General features: G+C 44.3%; 1 protein-coding gene and 1 long non-coding RNA gene across 5 annotated transcripts; one reads left to right on the top strand and one right to left on the bottom strand.

Annotated features, from left to right (window-relative positions):
* Positions 1-45: 45 nt before the first annotated feature.
* On the top strand, positions 46-19,184 carry LOC111842211 (leukemia inhibitory factor receptor-like). 4 transcript variants are annotated; one of them, XM_023808603.2, is made up of 20 exons: positions 46-289; positions 398-445; positions 10,147-10,234; positions 10,772-10,909; positions 11,057-11,202; positions 11,321-11,480; positions 11,672-11,929; positions 12,029-12,152; positions 12,244-12,374; positions 13,662-13,807; positions 13,951-14,131; positions 14,315-14,379; positions 15,674-15,896; positions 15,998-16,174; positions 16,404-16,502; positions 16,669-16,812; positions 17,048-17,185; positions 17,529-17,622; positions 17,716-17,782; positions 17,932-19,184. In XM_023808603.2, the coding sequence occupies exons 4-20, from the start codon at positions 10,843-10,845 to the stop codon at positions 18,523-18,525; spliced, it is 2,814 nt and encodes a 937-aa protein (XP_023664371.2). In that variant the 5' UTR covers positions 46-289; positions 398-445; positions 10,147-10,234; positions 10,772-10,842; the 3' UTR covers positions 18,526-19,184. The 4 variants fall into 4 exon arrangements, with proteins under 4 accessions (XP_023664371.2, XP_023664369.2, XP_023664370.2 ...); XM_023808601.2 differs by lacking the exon at positions 10,147-10,234 and having other exon boundaries at positions 47-289; XM_023808602.2 differs by lacking the exons at positions 398-445; positions 10,147-10,234 and having other exon boundaries at positions 47-289.
* Positions 1,697-3,345, bottom strand: LOC140592087 (uncharacterized). The gene is made up of 2 exons (XR_011992350.1): positions 3,079-3,345; positions 1,697-2,066 (listed from the first exon to the last, which is right to left on the bottom strand). It is a non-coding gene; the product is annotated as an uncharacterized lncRNA (long non-coding RNA).
* Positions 19,185-19,244: the final 60 nt, after the last annotated feature.

Below are 19,244 nucleotides of genomic sequence, written 5' to 3'. Positions count from 1 at the left end.
AAGCGTGATTTAAAAGTTGAGAGTGAGCGTAAGTGAAGGGTATTAACGCAAAACACCGTCGCGGTGCTTCGGCGGTGGGAAGCCGGCAAGATGGAGCTGATGTCATTGCGTGGGCTTCGGTCTGGTTCTAAGGAAGTTGCTCCCTTTCTGAGAAACTCCGTAAACAGGATTTTGCATTTGCCAAGAAGTCATTCTCCTCCCTGCCCTGGCTCATGCCCTTCCTGTCTCCGTTCCCGCTACAGACTTAAGAAGAACCCGGTCACGGTTAATACGTCTAGGTCTACTGCTGGTAAGAGCTGCGATTCTTTTTCCCGGCCATAATTGACATCAGTACATCAGACGATACAGTTTTGTGTTGACTTTGTCGTGGAAATAAACTCTATACCTGTCGTGTCAGGCGGAATATAAAACCCCAAATCTGGAAACCGAAAGGGAACCGCGGAGAGTAAGTACTGACTACAATTATGTGACACCTACAGTTTCTCGAGAGCTTAGTTTAGTGCCGATACCCCCTTACACGTTAACATATTAAATTCCATATTAAAACTCAGAACCATTCAGTGAGGCGAATACGGGCGGTGTCCAGTGAGCGGTGCTCTATCGCTGCTGACTTGGTGTCTGTTCGTTTGAGGTCGATGGACGGGGTTCGCGCTCCGCTGTCCTTGGAGCATGTGGCCCCCGTATCCCGAAAGTGGATGGGACGGGGATCTGCGTGTTTTCCTCATTCCATATTTTTCTCTGGTTTATCCCATTACTCATCTGACGCGTAGATTATTCATGAGCCACTACCAGTGTATCAATATTCAGGCGCTTTTACGCTAATGTGAGGTTTGTGGCTGGAGTGGATCTGTTGTACCAAGTGAGCGTGGGGAATGTTGTATGCCGTGCCGCTGCTTCGTACTGGATTATGGCTCACAGAGCCGGTGTTCTGTCGAGTTGAGATACTTTGTCGAGTTAGACTACCGTAGTGCTAATCGATAGCCCTAACCCTAACTCTAACCCCCCTAAAACCCTTACCTTAACCATAACCCTAACCCCTAAAACCCAACCCTAATCCTAAAACGGTGGAACTGTACATACGCATAAAGGCTCGATAGTACGTCTCGGTAGGTAGCTCAACTCGTTAGAACACTGGCCCTGGATGTTCTGGCACCCTAGGCAACATTATACTGAACCCCGCAACCCCCCGAGCAGCTGAAAACATTTTTTCTCAATAAATTTATACTGAAATCGTGTCAGTAGCACAGGACACATCTTACCTTATTCTTAAGTAGGTTTCACAAGATAATTAGTGAAATATTAAAATAGTGTAAATAACTATAATGTCATAGGATACAACAACCCAGATAGCAAAATTCTTTTGGGCCAGATCTGGCCCACACTATTCATTTTCCTTTGGCCCAGATACCGCAAAGAATGACGGCCCTGTGACGGCCCAGACATGGTTCTTCCTGATTTGGGCCATAACAGGCCCAGTGACGGCCCAGACATGGTTCTTCCTGATTTGGGCCATAACAGGCCCAGTGACGGCCCAGACATGGTTCTTCCTGATTTGGGCCATAACAGGCCCAGTGACGGCCCAGACATGGATTTTCTGATTTGGGCCATAACAGGCCCAGTGATGGCCCAGACATGGTTCTACCTGATTTGGGCCATAACAGGCCCAGTGACATCATAAAGCACAATGGATACACAATTGATATCAATAAAGTTTATTTTTACTTTTACTATAAACAACATATAAATGCTTTTCAACAAACCACTGATTGATATTTAATTACACTTTACTTTGTAACATCAACAGACAGATGTGGCGTTTAAAGCACTTCACAACATACAAAATATCTAAGAACATGGCCCTGTAAAGCTGGTTAATAAAATGTGAAATTTGGGTGGTCAAAAACACACACAAAAAAATCCAAATACAAAACAAGTAAATACATCACAAACAATGGAATTAAGTGTCATTTGCCCTTTTTGCATGTTCCTTCATTCCTCCATCCCTGTCAGGTGCCAACTGAAGCCATCTTTGAATGTTTTTCTCTGCCTCCTGGTCCGTTGCACTCCTAGTTAAGGAATTCTGCAGCCACAACACACAACACAAAACTATTAATGCCACCTGCTTCTAAGGCATAGAACATAAATCATACCATCAAGATCAAGACAGCACCCAACATTTATAGTATAAAACAATTCCAAAACACTTACAGTAGTACACAAATAAGGAGATATGAATCATTATGTCCATGACAGAATATCATGAAGAAGTAAACAATATTTAAACAGGGTTGTTAATTTCACCATTTAATTCACAACACGTCAAAGTTGTATGCATATATGTATGCAATCTGAAATGTAATATCTGTTCTGATCTGACATAAAAAACACTCATTGCTGAACTGTAACTGTCCAGAAGGCTGCTATATCCAATACTGCACAGAATATATGATTGTTCCATATGAATTTCATCCCTGTTGTTTTTTTACTGTGACTTTAATATGACACACAACTTTACCAACTTATGATCATGCATAACTGATAAATCTGTCGATTGATCAATTAGACATATATATATATATATATATATATATATAAGGATATATTTCCATCACTAGGAATTAAATGCACAAAGTCGTAAATTGGAACTTGCGGTGCTCATTTTTAACCAAACAAGTTTCAGATATCACCAGCAACAAAGGAGCAGTGGACTGAAGTGACATGTCCCCCATGAAAAGAAAAAAATAGAAGGTGCAGGTTTGGATTAGCTGTGGCGCGAGCTTTATCACTTCTCAGACAGAGAAATGTCGTTTGGCGTGGGAGATTGTTGTGTTAAATGCGTGTGTCCCACACACAATACGTGAGACTTGAGAGCTCTGCAGATGTAATCTAACGTTAAACATCTGATTTAAACTCGAGAGCCCTGTATTTAATATTATGTCAAGGCGTGTGACTTGTTTGAACCGACTTTTTAAAATGAACGATCATTCCCAACATACCGTTCCGACAGAATCTTAAGCTAAAATCTCTGACTAAAAAGGTTAAATGGAACTTTAAAAGTAACTGCAATATTTCACTTACCACAATTCGCTCGTTATTATTCAAACTGAATCAGCCATCTAAAGTCGATCGACGCCGTCAACAGCCTCAAAGTCCGGTCAAGTTGCAGTGACGTCTAAAGGACATTGATTGGTCTAAACTGAAACGTTAACGCCCACTTATTTCAGGATTGGTTGTTCAGCGTAGATGATCAAATACCGAACGGTCAATAGAAAAGCCCTATACACAAAGTATTCCAAACGGGTTTATATTTTTAAAAGACAAGATTTTAGAGAAGATAAATTAATGTTTTCATTTGGTTTTACTTTTCCTTTTTTAAGTAAACATGTCAGATGAAAAATAATGATTGACGATATACCGTAGTTAACAAAAAATATCCAATAAGTTTTAATGGTTTTCCAATGTTAAACAAAAAAATTATCATATCAGTGGGACTGTACTATGTCAACAGCTGGTACTTGGAGTCTTTTTGTATGTCAGCCATTGGCCCTTTATTGTGTTTCTCATGATCTTTAGTATAGGCTTTATCCCAAACAGACAGTGGTTATGATATAATAGAGAGCAGAGCCTTCAGCCACAATTTTATGCCAGATGAGGGTCAGGTATGGGACAAAGCATTACCAATGCTCGAACAGACCCAGGTGACATCTTGCAGATTTACATATACAACATAATGAAATGAGAACCTCATATATATTGCCTTAGAAAAGGTGCAACGAGAATGATTCCTGGTCTTAGAGGAATGTCTTATGAGGAGAGGTTAGCGGAAGTGAATCTGTTTAGCCTTGAGCAAAGGAGACTAAGGGGGGATATGATTCAGGTCTATAAGATTCTAACGGGACTGGATGCTATTCAGCCAAATGACTATTTCAGTATTAGTCTAAATATTAGAACTTGTGGCCATAAGTGGAAATTAGCGGGAGAACATGTTAAAACAAATTTGAGGAAGCCCTTCTTTACACAGCGTGTAGTTAGAGTATGGAATATTCTTCCTGCTAGTGTAACGGAAGCTAAAACCATGGGTTCCTTTAAATCCGAGCTAGATAAGATTTTAACAACTCTGAGCTATTAGTTAAGTTCTCCCCAAACGAGCTTGATGGGCCGAATGGCCTCCTCTCGTTTGTAAATTTCTTATGTTCTTATAGACTAAGACCAGGGGTCACCTTTTTGAAACTGGGAGCTACTTCACGGGTACTGAGCCTTACGAAGGGCTACCAGTTTGATACATTTTTCTTAAATCATGTATAATAAACGCGTTTTAAATGCTTTCTTTTAGATATTGCCATTTTCAAATCTATATAAATGCAAATGTGATTAAAGAAGAATATCAACAGGATAAAATTAAATTTTAGACGCCATGCTCAATGGTGAGTTGTGCTATTTTTAGAACAGTCACCGTGGGCAACTCATGTGGTCCTTGGGGGCGCCCTGGTGCCCACGGGCACCATGTTGGTGACCCCTCCTATAGACTGTAGTCAGAATGATCTTCCATGTTAAGACTAGTTCTGGTTCGAATTTTTTTGAGAATATTTATCTGACATCAGGCCAGAATTTTACGCCAGGTGAGGGCTAGGTACGACACAAATCATGTTACCAATGCTGAAATGGATGACTGTCAGCCAAAGTCGTCCGACACGCAAAATGCCGACTGTCAGCCAGAATCGTTCGCCGCGCTCAGAACGGTTCTGGCCCAGATTAAAAATGCCGACAGTCAGCCAGAAACGCTCGCCGCGCTCAGAACGGTTCTGGCCCAGATTAAAAATGCCGACAGTCAGCCAGAATCGCTCGCCGTGCTCAGAATGGTTCTGGCCCAGATTAAAAATGCCGACAGTCAGCCAGAATCGCTCGCCGTGCTCAGAATGGTTCTGGCCCAGATTAAAAATGCCGACAGTCAGCCAGAATCGTCGCCGTGCTAGGCCTACAATCGGCCCGCAATTTTTTACCGTTGCTGACAGTGAACCGAATGTGCCACAACTCAGCGAGAATCGGCCCACATGTGCTTGCTAACTGGGCAGCAGTGCCGGCTTGACGCCAGATCTGGGCCAGACCTGTCTTCTATGTGCCTGGGCCACATAGACCAAACCACAATCGGGCCACATCTGGCATGCCATAATGTAAACAGTGCCATCATTGCCAGACCTGGCCCATATCTGGTTGACATACCACTTGCCATGCCAGAACTCAGCCAGCAATGCCGGCTTGACGCCAGATCTGGGCCAGACCTGTCTGCTATGTGGGAAAAGGTATTTCTGCTGGCTTTGTTCACTCGCTGTTTTGCGCCCCGGCCCTAATTGAATGGCGCCCTAGGCGATCGTATATAAGCCCGTGGGGGGAATCGGTTTTTTTGCACACATACCCGACCTTAGTGAGATCAGCGCTCTCTATCCTATGTTACTGGGAATCCTTTTGTGTATTTTCAGAGTCTTCAGAGAAGTGAAGAACTATGTGCTGTAAAAATGTTATGTTCTTGCTTGCGCATGGCTGGTTCTTCTTTAGGTAATGCTTGTAGTTGTTGGTGTCCCTGGGGGCGTCGTAGTAGGGCTAGTCTAGGATGGTGAACTGATAAGTGCGCATTTGTCTTGGGTATAATTACTTACATGTCCGTCGTTCGTGTATCAGTTTTATATATCTATACATATACATACAGATGGAGATAGAGAGAGCGATAGATAGTTAGACCTACCTGTGTGTGTATGTATGTATGTATCTATCTATACAGACACTTAACCTACTGTTTAGCGACCTGCCGGACCAGCTCTCCGACCAGTCAATATTAGGCTATATATAGGCCTACGCTGTATGAGAACTTTGGCCGTTGAAAACGGCAGCGCGGTATTTCTGTCCTATTCTATTTGCTCTGCTCTCTGATTTATTTGGGTCGGCGAGGAAAGGTTGTATGTGTCATGAACCCGAGGGGTTCAGGCACGGGGGCGAGGCATGGTGCATGCAGGAAGGAAGGTGGACGACCCACTGGCGGCTCAGGGAACACGGGGGTTTATTGGCAGAACTGAAAACACGAGGAACACTACAAAACAAAACAGACCACGTGGGGCGAGTAAATAGGGATAAACGAAAACTAACTGCAAAAAGTCAGGGCAACAAGGAGCAGGCAGCTGAGAAACAAAATGCAAAAATTGAACAACACATGGGAATTTCCAACATTCTCAAACACCTATTGAAAAGCACATGAAATACAACAGACCTACAACAATGACCCCCTCGGGAGCTGAGCTAAGACAGGAACTTAAATACAGAAATTAAAACAGATAATGACACAGTAGTTGTGAGACATGAGACAATTAACCAATCAGGGAGGGTGCAGGACAATGAGCAATCAGGAAACGCACAATTAAGGATCTGCACAAGAACAGGCAACGGGGGAAACTGATAATTAACTCAGGGAACTCAAACTAACAAATTAAGAAACAGAATCTACACTAGGGGAATAACAGACAGGTAAAAACACAACCACGGGCACAAAGCATGAAATCAAAACCGAATACAAATCACAAGACACAGGAACTAGAAAACTCATACAAATGAAACACTAGGGAACAAAATCTACAAAAACACAGAAGGTAGGATTTGAACACAAGACATAGGGGTTTCATGGCTGCACATTCAGTTGACTGAACCATGCTGCAATTTGGTGACCAAAGGAAAAACACTAAGGACACAATGTGTAGGAAAGGAAGGCCAGCGACATCTGCTGGCCAAACAGGGAAGAGAACACGAAAGAATCGGACAGACCCTTACAGTACATTGTTTGCAACAGCTGACCACAAGTGTGTGGTTCTAATCAGAAGGTCACTGGTTTGAACCCAGTCTCAGCACATCTGTGGGTCCTTGAGCAAGACCCTTAACCCCCAGCTCCCTCGGTGCTCCAACAGGTGGCTGCCCTTTGTGGACATCTTACTCAACCAAGGGCAAGTTGAGGGAGGCATAAAGACAATTTCCCCATGGGGATCAATAAATTATCAACTATTATTTTGATATGCCATATCAGTTTACACTGAACTTGCGATTGACTTTTATTTTGATTAATAGTTTGACGTCTATGCTTTGTATTGTGTAATGGGGGACGTCCAATAGCACGTATATTCGATAGGTTAAAGTTTTCCTACGTCTTATACCTTTCTTACGTCTTCGAAAGCAATGGCTTAAATTTTCTACTTGTTTCATATTTTAGTTAATTTGTACATGTGACTCATTGCTATGCGTCATTTTTATTAGGTGACGGTGTTTCCCCTACGTTTACAGCTGGGGGTGGGCAAACGGACACCGACAAGATTCATGGTGTTCATGTGTTTCTTTTAATGTCAGCAGTGGCGATTCGACCCACAATACACTGCGGTTATAGCGAGTGTGACGTCAGCTGAAAAAGTTTGATTGCGGATGTTTGTCTTGACTTGCAAATACATTAACTGTTAGGCTTTAAAATTGATAGCTGATAGCTTAAAATAGTGATAGTTTAAAGCAGAAAATCCCATTGTGAAACGTATTTATTAGCCTGCTATTCATAATAATAATAATAATACATTTTATTTATACTGCACTTTACATTACCAAAAATCTCAGTCAAAGTGCTATTCATGTGGTTGACGTGACATATTTTCCGATGCGTGCTCTCTATCCGCTAGTGGGAGTGCGCTCACCTACAGTATGTGTGCACCTATGTCTCCGCCATGCGCGATACAGAGAGCAGATGAGAATTGTAAACCCGCGACCGTGTAGAGTAGGGGTGTCAAACTGCAGTCCTGGAGGCCGGAGCCCTGTGTAGCTTAGTTCTTTCCCTGTTCCACCACAAATGATTCAGCTCAACTGCTATGTGGTAATTAGCACAAGAAGTTGAATCAGGTGTGTTAAACGAGGGGAAACCCAAAAATGTGCAGGGCTCCGGGCCCCCAGTACTGGGGTGTAGAGACAGAAATGACAAGCTGTTGTGTAAATAACATAAATAACATAAGGCTATTTAGTTTCGTCAAAATATCCACCCCTTGCCTTTATCACAGCAGCACATATTAACATCCTTTCTTGCAATTTTTGGAAATAACTTGTGTCCAAACCCTCCCAGCACCTTTTCAAGCATGCAAACAGTTCTGTACTCATTTGCTAGATGCTCGTTTTAAACTTGCTGGTCCAGCTCGTCCCAAGGATGGACTTTCCTCTGCCCACAAGTCCTACTGCAAGTCCTGAATACTCCAGTGTTTGTGCCTATAATAGTACCTGTTTCTTGTTCACACCACAAAGTAAAGGTTTTCTGGCAGCAACTCCACCATCCAGTGCAGCTGCTCTCAGTCTTTGCTTGACTGTATTAAGAGATACCGGTTTCCCTTTGTTCACATTAATCGCAGCCCTCAGACCAATAGTCACCTTCCAATTTCTTTTGCACATCACAACTGAGTGTTGATCTTCAGCCTTTGATGCCACTTCCGTTGCCCCACATTGTTTCTGGTCACTGCTGCTTCCTGTCCACCTTCTTCTGTGTAAACTGTAGGTTATTCCATGCTTAGACACATTTTGCATTCTGGCTACTTGCCGATGAGAGAACCCTTCTTCACTCAAAATATCAATGTACTGTATCAGTTTTGATACAGTTTTGATACAGTACAACAGACGATTGAAACAAGGAGCAGACAGTGCATTAAACCCCTCGCAATCTGATCTGGGACAAGGCAGACAAGGGGCAATTATTTAGTTTATTAAGACACAATCAAGAGAGGCCAAGAGCAAATCAAGCTGTGACATTAGTTATAGAATTCCATCACAAAGTGAATGTTAATGTACTAAAAACAGTTCTGTCTTCAAAACCAATAGTTTCAGCCATTCCTAAATATCGCAAGGTGATTTTTCTAGTATCGTTCCTTCTGCCAGAGGTGTAAAAAGTACTCAAAAATGTTACTCAAGTGAAAGTACAAGTAATGAGTGAAAATTTTACTCAATTAAAAGTAAAAGTATTCAGCCAGAATCACACTTGAGTAAAAGTAAAAAAGTACCGCATTAAAATTGTACTTGAGTATTAAAAAAGTAAAAGTAAAAGCAAGAATGAAAACTAGACATTCTTGTTTACGTTTTTAATCTCTAAAAACATGAAGTGAATGAACCACATACAAGGTTTTATCCTGCTTTAGAACTGTTTAGATTTAACCATTTAATTATACGACAAGGCACACCTAATGCAAATATGCAACATGCTACTCAAAGGATGCATTTCATCTTGTATGAATCCTTACTAATAACGCTAAAAGAAAAGAATTCGCTAAGGTACGGCCACGGGTGCTCTTGACCCTGTGGCTGATTTTGGACTGCGTTCGCTACTGAATCATGTTCTTCCTCCATTTTCTTCCACTGATTGAATGTTATAATTTATCTAATTTCCAAGTCAAGGTGCTGTGGTGATTGATGCGATATGACGTCACTTCCAAAGGACCAATGAACATATCTGACTAATTTCATAGAATGTGAAAACGAATCTCATTGGCACAATGAATAACATTTTAATTAAACTGGAATTCAGCGCAATTCAATTGGTTTGTTAGCAAGGGAAAATACAATGAAGTGATGATGTAAAAATGAGTATTTTAAAATGATTTACTTTTTGACTGTAAATAAAATTGTAAGGAGTAAAAAGTACTTTTTTTTTCTTTAAAAATGTAATTAAGTAAAAGTATTCATTTTTAATTGTACTCAAGTAAAGTAAAAATCCCCAAAAATAATACTGAAGTACAGTAATCAAGTAAAATTACTCAAGTACTTTACACCTCTGCCTTCTTGCCCAGGAAACAAGAAAGGAAAATTTAATCGATGCTTTGTAATAATCGAGTAATCGAGTTTAATCGAGTAAATATATAAACTGAGACAGACGCAGGCCTATATTACTGACGTATAACTACAGGTCAGTTATTTACTGAGACCCACACCACACATTACATCCAATACACACTCAAATTAACACCCGCGTATGGAATATAAACCGACTAAACGTAGATATCATTTGCTTCTATATATTACATTTTAAAAACTCGGATATAGGCCTAATTCATGGTTTTATTCGTGAAGTGTGATCAGTTTGCTTTCTTATATTTGTAGGTAATTTTTTTCCCGTTATTGTTGATCTATGCATTCTGAAGTACGCAACTACTGAAAGGGTTTCTGCAATACACAGAACATTTTTCATGTAAGTGTACCTGCTGGGGCTCCAAATGGAGAATGTGTGCAGTCATAGCCCTATCGTAAGTCTGGCTCTGTAGCTTCAAAGCAGGGCTGCTGTTCTGATGAGTTGAGCTACCTATCGAGACGTACTATTGAGCCTTTTTGCGCATGTGCAGTTCCACCGTTTGGGGGTTAGGGTTAGGTTTTAGGGGTTTGGGTTGGGGTTAGGGTAAGAGTTTTGGGGGTTTAGGGTTAGGGTAAGAGTTAGGGTTAGGGCTATCGATTAGCACCACGGTAGCCTAACTCGACAAAGCAGCTCAACTCGACAGAACACCAGCTCTGAATACGCGGGGATGATTAGTAACGTGATCAGTTTGTCATGTACCGCTCCAGATGTGAAGGCCATCTATCCATAGTCTTGCGTAATAAAATACAATAGTTGCATTTCTGCATTTCTGTTTCCACACTCATTGCTGATTCTTTAGTTTCTATTTTAACCCAATAAAAGAGAGTTCTCATTTCAGGTTATTTGCACATTTCTGATCTGTTCCTGTCTTAACAGAGGCTGCAGGATTAGGGCGTGGCTGTGTGCCTGAGTTGTCCCAGCAGCACCCCCTATAGGAATTCCCCAGCATGTGCAGCCGATTACTATGGGTGCTGTGTGTGCTCCTTCAGGTCCTGGGGCATGTCTGCCTAATCGGTAAGCCCAGAGTCTCAGTCTGTCCATGGTTTACATTAAGCCTGCCATGTAGAACATCAAGCCTGTAGATGATCCAACAATAAGAGTGATTAAGAGTATGGTGATGTGATATGGTGGGCGGAGCCTAAGGTGTCCCTGTATCTACAGGGCAGGAGTTGCCTGTTCCATATGAGCTCAAGGTGAATGCAGCTGGATGGTCCTTGTCTCTCACCTGGAAGAGTCATTTATATAGCAAGACACTACTCTACGAGGTTCAGGTCCTTCAAGAAGACAACAGTGTGCCTGTACATCATGTGAGTTTAAGTGTCTGCACTGGTGGCCAAACGATGTGTTGATATTGATGTTTGATTGATGATTGATTGATATTTATACACTGAGAAACAAAGGAGATCTTCTGTGTGGTGTTTGCAGGAGGTCCTAAGAAACACTGTGAACCAGGATGCCATGAGCCAGACCTTCACGGTCCACCATTGGGAATGGATCTCCTACTTACCCCTGAACTGCATCTCACACAGCGTCAGAATCCGCTCACAATTTGAGAGCCAGACCAGCCAGTGGAGAGCCATTACTGGTCAGCAACTCTACACTCATACACGCAGAGTGCCCAGTGGTGGTACTCACAGCCCCCAGGGGAAACAGGGCTTTGAAATGCATAGCGGATGGACTTAACGTGCTGTCAGTTGCTGTCTCTTTTAACCTATGTGTCATCAGGTAACGATTCCCATAGCAATCCCACTTTCTGCCTCTCTTTTCTTGGTCCAGTGACAGACACCCCTGAAGAAAGGAATGTGTACCCCACGGACTCAGTGGTGCTGGTCGGCAGCCAGGTGTCGTTCTGCTGTGTCGTGCAGAAAGAAGATTTAATCAGCTTTAATTTTGAGCACTTGAAGAATGAGACGTGGATCAGAAAAAACGTTGCAGTCATCGATGTGCAATATCTGAACGCGACCCGTAGGTCAGGAAATAACATCCACTGCAAAACAAGCCAGGGTACTATTGGAAGCACAGTTTTTGTGGGCTGTGAGTATATGCTTCCCAAGTCCACCCACCATCCACAGTCCGCTTCTCACGCCACCTTGACCTGTATGATGGCACTCACAAAGACCTCTTTATCTCCAGACCCCCCTGATGACCACGACTTGCAGTGTCAGACAGACCTGCAGTCTGTGACATGTTTCTGGAATATAGGCCGGATTACCGATCTGTTTGGACTTCGGAAAACCATCTATACCTTAAATGGCAGGTAGCTGAACCGCCCCCCCCCCCCCCTCAGCCGGGCAGCTGTCAGCTTGCGTGTGACTCACTGTCCTCCTTTACCTCACTGCTCTGTCCAGTAAATGCACAAAATCAAACCAGTGTAATTTACGTGGGCACCCACCTTCTGGAGAGTCAACGTGGACCCTGGTTGCTGAAAACCCATTGGGGAGGGTGGTGCTGAACCAGACGGTGGACCTGAGTCACAGAGGTCAGTACTGGCCTCCATTCGCTGCCGGGTCACCGGCAGAGCATATCCACACTAGGGGTGTAACGGTACCGTTTTCCCTCGGTTTGGTATGTGTCACAGTTTTTGGACCAAGGTAACAGTACAGCTTCAATATCTTTATATTGAAGAAGAAAAAAAAACACATCTCCCTTTAATTAAGCGACAAACTCTTTTATTATTAACAACTCTGCATTCCAAAAAATGGTAGCATGACTAACTAGGCATATTTTACGTCTCTTCTGTATGAAATCAAGAAGAGAAAAACATTAAAATTAAAAATGCTTCTTAACTTTAAGTGTTTTGTCTGTACTAATTTAACAGTATACAGAACCTGTACATGCAATAATTAATTAATTTTCGGAAGGAGACTTTTGGAATACCAAATCTTATCTATATAAAGAAAATAATTTTATTTGACAAAAACATATATGAAGGTAAGCATATCACTGTTAAAAAGCAGCCACAGGCAATGGGAGGACAGTAAGTGTAGATAGATAATCAATATTACAAACTTTACACCCAAGAGAGCGCAAAATGCTTATGGTGCAGCAGGCATAAATAAATACACAAATACCCATATTAATTTACACCATTTAAAGGTAAGTGCAGTGCAGTACAAAGCATGCCAGTTTCTAACCATCACCACATTACGTCAGCCAGCTGACAGTAGGTGGGATTATGTCAGACAGTTGTCGACAGCGGATGGGATTACGTCAGACAATTGTCGACAGTGGGTGGGATTACGTCAGCCAATTGTCGGCAGTGGGTGGGATTACATCAGACAATTGTCGACAGTGGGTGGGATTACGTCAACCAATTGTCGACAGTGGGTGGGATTACGTCAGCCAATTGTCGACAACGGGTGGGATCACCAATCATACAGTGTCGTATGGCTGGAACGCCATCCTTTACATTTGAAGTACACGGCTACCTTTTCCCAGGAGGCGGATAGTTTGTACCATCTGCTGTTGTATAATGACATTTAAATTCTAGCCTTAGAAAATAAAATGACCCCAGTTTTGTAGATGTACTTTTTGAGAAAAAACACCACCTTATATTCCTGCCAATACGTGTAGGAAAGTAACAGGCATATTGTAATACCGCGGTTCACGTGTGAGTATTGAACCATCACTGGTGTACCAAACGGTTTGATAAAATGCCGTGTACCGTTATACCCCTAGTTCACACTCACCTCCTGTGTTCACCATTCCTGTTTCTCCTCCTGATGTCACATTCCTGCCTTTCCCTTTTCCCCCCATCTCTCCGCAGTGGTACTCCAAGCTCCCCAGCAGCTGAAAATACTGGAACGGACTTCTAGGAATGCCAGTGTCTCGTGGAACTGGAACATGTCGATGGACGTCAACTTTGGGGTGCAGTGCGAAGTGCACCTAAACTGCATCAAGGATGACAGAGGGGTGGGTGCACGGAACAGCACTCTATACTGCTGTCAGAAACTGCAGGGTAGAGCACTGCCTGGTAGAAACCAATAGAAGCCTGTTAATCCTGCAAATGACAGCTTTTATGAGTCACGACTTATTCTCGTCTCTCTGTTTCTAAGGATCGTCCACTGCCCACTTCTCCTCCACCACGGAGGTACTCAGGAGTGGGCCTGAGCAGGCTGCTGCTGGAGGACCTGCTGCCTGATACCATGTACGAGCTCAAGATGCACTGTGGGAAGCTGGAGAACTTCTGGAATTGGAGCTCCTGTAGCTCAACCAGCTTCCGCACCACTGAGTACTGTGAGTGTAGCTTCTCTGTCGCCCTCCATTGAAACACTCTCTGACCTGTTGGCCAGTGTTAGGTGTTTTTGTTTATGGTGCCACAGGGTGGCAGCATTTAGTCATAAACCAATGCATGCTCTGTTCTGCTGTGGCATAATTATCACGCAAGTATGCTGATATTTATGTCTGATCTAACTGCAGACCCGGATACCCCAGACCTATGGGTTCAAAGAGACAGTAACAATACTCTCTATGTCATGTGGAAGGTAAGACCAGCAACAGATTAATCAGCAGTTAAAGACCAGTTAAACGATTGGTCCTTTCCTTTAGCTGTGTTCATGTAGTGACAACACTGAGCTGTTATTCCTTGAAAAAGCATGAGAAGGTATTCCCAGGCCACAGACAGAAGTACAGAAAGTGACAGAGAAACATCAACAAGTCACTCCTATCACTGAGATAGGAGATATAGCACACTGGGTTAGCCAGTTTGGGTTAGCCGGCGACCACACAGATTGGGTTAGCCTGTGGCTACACAGCTTGGGTTAGCCGGGCGACCACACAGATTGGGTTAGCCAGCAACGACACAGATTGGGTTAGCCAGCAACGACACGGATTGGGTTAGCCAGCAACGACACGGATTGGGTTTGCCAGCAACAACACAGATTGGGTTAGCCAGCGACTACACAGATTGGGTTAGCCTGTGGCTACACAGTTTGGGTTAGCCGGGCGACCACACAGATTGGGTTAGCCTGTGGCTACACAGTTTGGGTTAGCCAGCGACCGCACAGATTGGGTTAGCCTGTGGCTACACAGTTTGGGTTAGCCGGGCGACCACACAGATTGGGTTAGCCAGTGGCTACACAGTTTGGGTTAGCCGGGCGACCACACAGATTGGGTTAGCCTGTGGCTACAAAGTTTGGGTTAGCCGGGCGACCACACAGATTGGGTTAGCCTGTGGCTACAAAGTTTGGGTTAGCCGGGCGACCACACAGATTGGGTTAGCCTGTGGCTACACAGTTTGAGTTAGCCAGCGACCGCACAGATTGGGTTAGCCTGTGGCTACACAGTTTGGGTTAGCCGGGCGACCACACAGATTGGGTTAGCCAGTGGCTACACAGTTTGGGTTAGCCGGGCGACCACACAGATTGGGTTAGCCTGTGGCTACACAGTTTGGGTTAGCCAGCGACCGCACAGATTGGGTTAGCCTGTGGCTACACAGTTTGGGTTAGCCGGGCGACCGCACAGATTGGGTTAGCCAGTGGCTACACAGTTTGGGTTAGCCGGGCGACCACACAGATTGGGTTAGCCTGTGGCTACAAAGTTTGGGTTAGCCGGGCGACCACACAGATTGGGTTAGCCTGTGGCTACAAAGTTTGGGTTAGCCGGGCGACCACACAGATTGGGTTAGCCTGTGGCTACACAGTTTGAGTTAGCCAGCGACCACACAGATTGGGTTAGCCAGTGGCTACACAGTTTGGGTTAGCCAGTGGCATCCTCTGCCCAATGACTCCATACAGTCTCAGCAGCTTTGTCTTACATTGCTGTTTCACTGACCGTCAGCCCCTCTCCTGGAGTAACGGGTGGCTTACAGAATATAAGGTGACCTGGAAGAACCTCACAGATGGAATGGAGCAAACAAGGAAGGTGGAACCATCCTATCATACCACTGACATCAACTTAGGGGAGCACAGCCCCCATCACACTGTAATGGTCACAGTCACTGCCTCCAACTCTGTGGGCTCCTCGTCTCCTGCTGTCATCATTGTCCCTGGGGGCCTGGGAGGTAAGATGGGTTGGGGGGGGCATAGAGTCGGAAGCCTGATACTGTGGTAAGAGACTTGTGTCAGGCAGAAAGTAGACACATGGTCTGTCTTCTGTTTGCAGACCACATGCTTGCCATCTCCCGGGTGACCGGCACTGATGGTGGGTTCGAGTTGTCCTGGTCCCCACACAATGGCACCACCTGTGGGTATGTGGTGGAATGGCACCCAGCTGACATCAAGAAAGATGTGGAGTGGCTGAAGGTGCCCGCAGGTCAAACCCACGCCCGCATCGAATCAGGTGAGGGCCTCAGTCTCTGCAAGATCCAGTCAGGAAAACGTGGCTCAAAGCAACATTGTTATGGTTTATTTCTGTGTGCCCCCCATGGTCTGAGTGATTTTGACTGTATATGTAAATGTATAACATGGCTAACATATAAAGAAGCCTGCGTTTGCAGATCCCCTTTCCTGAAGAGGGTGCCATTGACAGGTTTGTGTTTCTGCTTGGCTGGGTGACTCCTTTCCTCCAGCCAGCTTTGTTGCAGGGAAGAAGTACAATCTCACCATCTACAACTGCCAAGCCAGCTTAGAGCTGCTGGAGAGGAAGGAAGGATACATACAGGAGCTAGGTGAGCACCAGGAGCAGGCTTCTCTCAGTCTGGGCTCCGCCTCTCTCTGCCAGGGCTCCGCCTTTCTCGACCTGGGTTCCGCCTCTCATAGTCTGGGCTCCACCTCTCTCGGCTTGAGCTCGATCACCATCTGAATTCCTCTGTCCTCTGTGCCTGTCCTGACCAGTTCCAGCCGCACCTGTTCAGGATCTGACCGTCACGACAAAGAGGACTGACACTGTGCTGTCTTGGGGCAGGATTCCCCCGCAGAGCCACAGGGGGTTCATCCGCGGCTACATCATCAGATGTGACTCACCTGATGTAAAAGAAGGTAACTGATGCCCCGGCTCCCTGACAACATGCAGGACGTGGCACATTCGTAGACTGTAGATACAGTTTGTGGACATTACGGCACATCATATTACACTTGGCACCACCAAGGGCAAAGGGTATAGTAAATTGCAGTCAAGGGTATAGCAGCTACACAGGATTTGGATGTTCTTTCTCACATGATCATGTGATTAGTGTTGGTTATATAATCTCTTTCCCTTTTACCATTTTACCAGTGAATATCACTGATCCTGATGCCCTGGAATACAGGTTTCTTGGGCTCCTCCCAAATACCTATAAGTTCACAGTGACGGCCTACACACAGATTGGTGAAGGTGCACCGAAGGAGGTCTCCATAAACATTCCTATAGACGGTGAGCTCCCAGTATCTCTCTTTTCGTGTCTCACCCATATCCACATTTTTTACTTATGCACATTTTCTGTGTTTTATAAAATCACTCATAACTCCTTTTCTCACCAACATTAATTAAAAAAAAATAAAACTTTTAGCGAATTACTTTTGTCACATTAGCATATACATACTAATTTTCCTTTATTAGTTGAAATGCCAACACCTACCTTTCTAAAAAAAAAAGTGATGTGTTAGTTGATTTGGACAGACGTGCATCTTGGAACACCTGGGCTGTGTGGTTTGTGTGGGTGGTGCTCGAGATGGACAGGAGAGGTTGTCCTAATACACGGTGTGCCCTCCCACAGCACACAAGGTCTTGATGATGATCTTCATCACCATCGCGTTCATCAGCTTCTTCCTGATCATCGTCACGATCGTCTGCTACAGATACAGGAGATGGTACGTTTTGGCTTTCGGTGGCCACAATGGCATAATTCACTACGGCATCTGTGAAGCACATTTTTCGTTTTCACGCTGGTTCTCCACCAACAGGCTCAAATTTATGTTCCACTCTGAGGTGCCAAAGCCGAAGATCACCAGCGAATGGACAACAGAGAAGGTCAGCTCTCTGTGCCCCATTTTTGACCTTGTACATTTGATATTCTGTCTGTCTATGGATGGGTTATTCAGTACTTCTACTCTAGAAATGTAATCTGTACAGGCATGTCTATAACCTTCTCAAGCATCATTGTCTTGTCTCATTCTTAGGGGGCATTACTGATGGTTACAAAGCCCTGTATCCATGACCAGCTACACATTGTGGAGAAACAGGACAAGACAGCAAAGCTGAAGCTGAACAGAGAAATGAGCTTCCCTGAAGAGGGACAGTATGCCCCCCTGCAGTTCCTGGAGTCTTACATGCTGGGGCTGAGTGACCAACTCAGAGCACGGTCCACTCACAGCCCTGAGTCCCTCCCCTCAAGCCTCGCACAGTCTTCCAAAAGCCCTGGGTCCAATGAGGTCACCTACACCAAAATACAAAATTTTCTTGAAGTGTCACCCTACAGGCCTGAGCCCCAGATGAAGGCCCCTTACTTGGAGATTTTGCCTACTTTGCCCAAAACCATGGACAGCTACTTTCCCCAGAGCGCCAGTCAGGAAGACAGACCCCCCGCAGAGGACCACCTCACCAGGCCTGTTTGCACCAGCTCATCCCCATCCAGCCACCCCAATCTGTCATCTCACTCAGCACCCTCCCCCTGCTGTGCCATTAGCAACCCCACCTACTGCCCTACATTAACAACCCTGAAAACTGAAAAGATGATTAAGATGACTGACCGCATCGACAGTATGAGTGTGTGAGAGTGTGGAGGGATGGCCTTGGCTGAGATAGAGGGACCTATACCATATAAATGGACATTTGGCAAGGAGCAGATCTTGGGGTGTCAAATTTGGTACCCTTGATAATTTCAATGAAAATTTCTATGAATTCTGTTTATTTCACCTTTTAATAAATAAACTACTATTTTGTCTGTATATATAACATTGTGTTTTTTACGCGCATTTTCTGTCTGCCATCCAGTAAACGGTTACATGAAGGAGTCTCTGACACGTGCAAGTGTGCAGAGTGCTCCGGTGTTGAGCTACTTTGTCGAGTGTTCTGTCGAGTTGAGCTACTTTATCGAGTTAGGCTACCGTAGTGCTAATCGATAGCTCTAACCCTAACTCTTACCCTAACCCTAACCCCCCAAAAAACCCTAAAACCTAACCCTAATCCCAAAACGGTGGAACTGCACGTGCGCAGAAAGGCCCGATAGCACGTCTCGATAGGTAGCACAACTCGTCAGAACACCGGCCCTGCGTCTCCACATGAAAATTCTGTTTGTCGTGCCAGTGCACCCTCGAAACGGCGTTTTTGGTTAATTAAATGGGATAATCAATGTGCACTATCAAACTTTATTAAAGGTGCTGTATACTGTGAATTTTAAAGACAAAACAAAATAAAGCAGAATTTTCCATCAGAGGTGTGTGTCTTGGTGTAAGATTAAACGAAGTGCCGCGAGGTAGTCCGGGCGCGTGCC

Source organism: Paramormyrops kingsleyae, chromosome 7 (assembly GCF_048594095.1).
Source record: "Paramormyrops kingsleyae isolate MSU_618 chromosome 7, PKINGS_0.4, whole genome shotgun sequence".
NCBI lineage: Eukaryota > Metazoa > Chordata > Actinopteri > Osteoglossiformes > Mormyridae > Paramormyrops > Paramormyrops kingsleyae.
This window is presented reverse-complemented; position numbering and strand designations above follow the sequence as displayed.

Excerpts from the sequence above, each read along its gene's own strand:
- LOC111842211 (XM_023808603.2), top strand. The coding sequence starts at position 10,843 with ATGTGCAGCCGATTACTATGGGTGCTGTGTGTGCTCCTTCAGGTCCTG. Across the intron at positions 14,380-15,673 it reads CTCTCTATGTCATGTGGAAG|CCCCTCTCCTGGAGTAACGG; the intron begins GTAAGACCAGCA and ends ACTGACCGTCAG. Across the intron at positions 16,175-16,403 it reads CCACGCCCGCATCGAATCAG|CCAGCTTTGTTGCAGGGAAG; the intron begins GTGAGGGCCTCA and ends CCTTTCCTCCAG.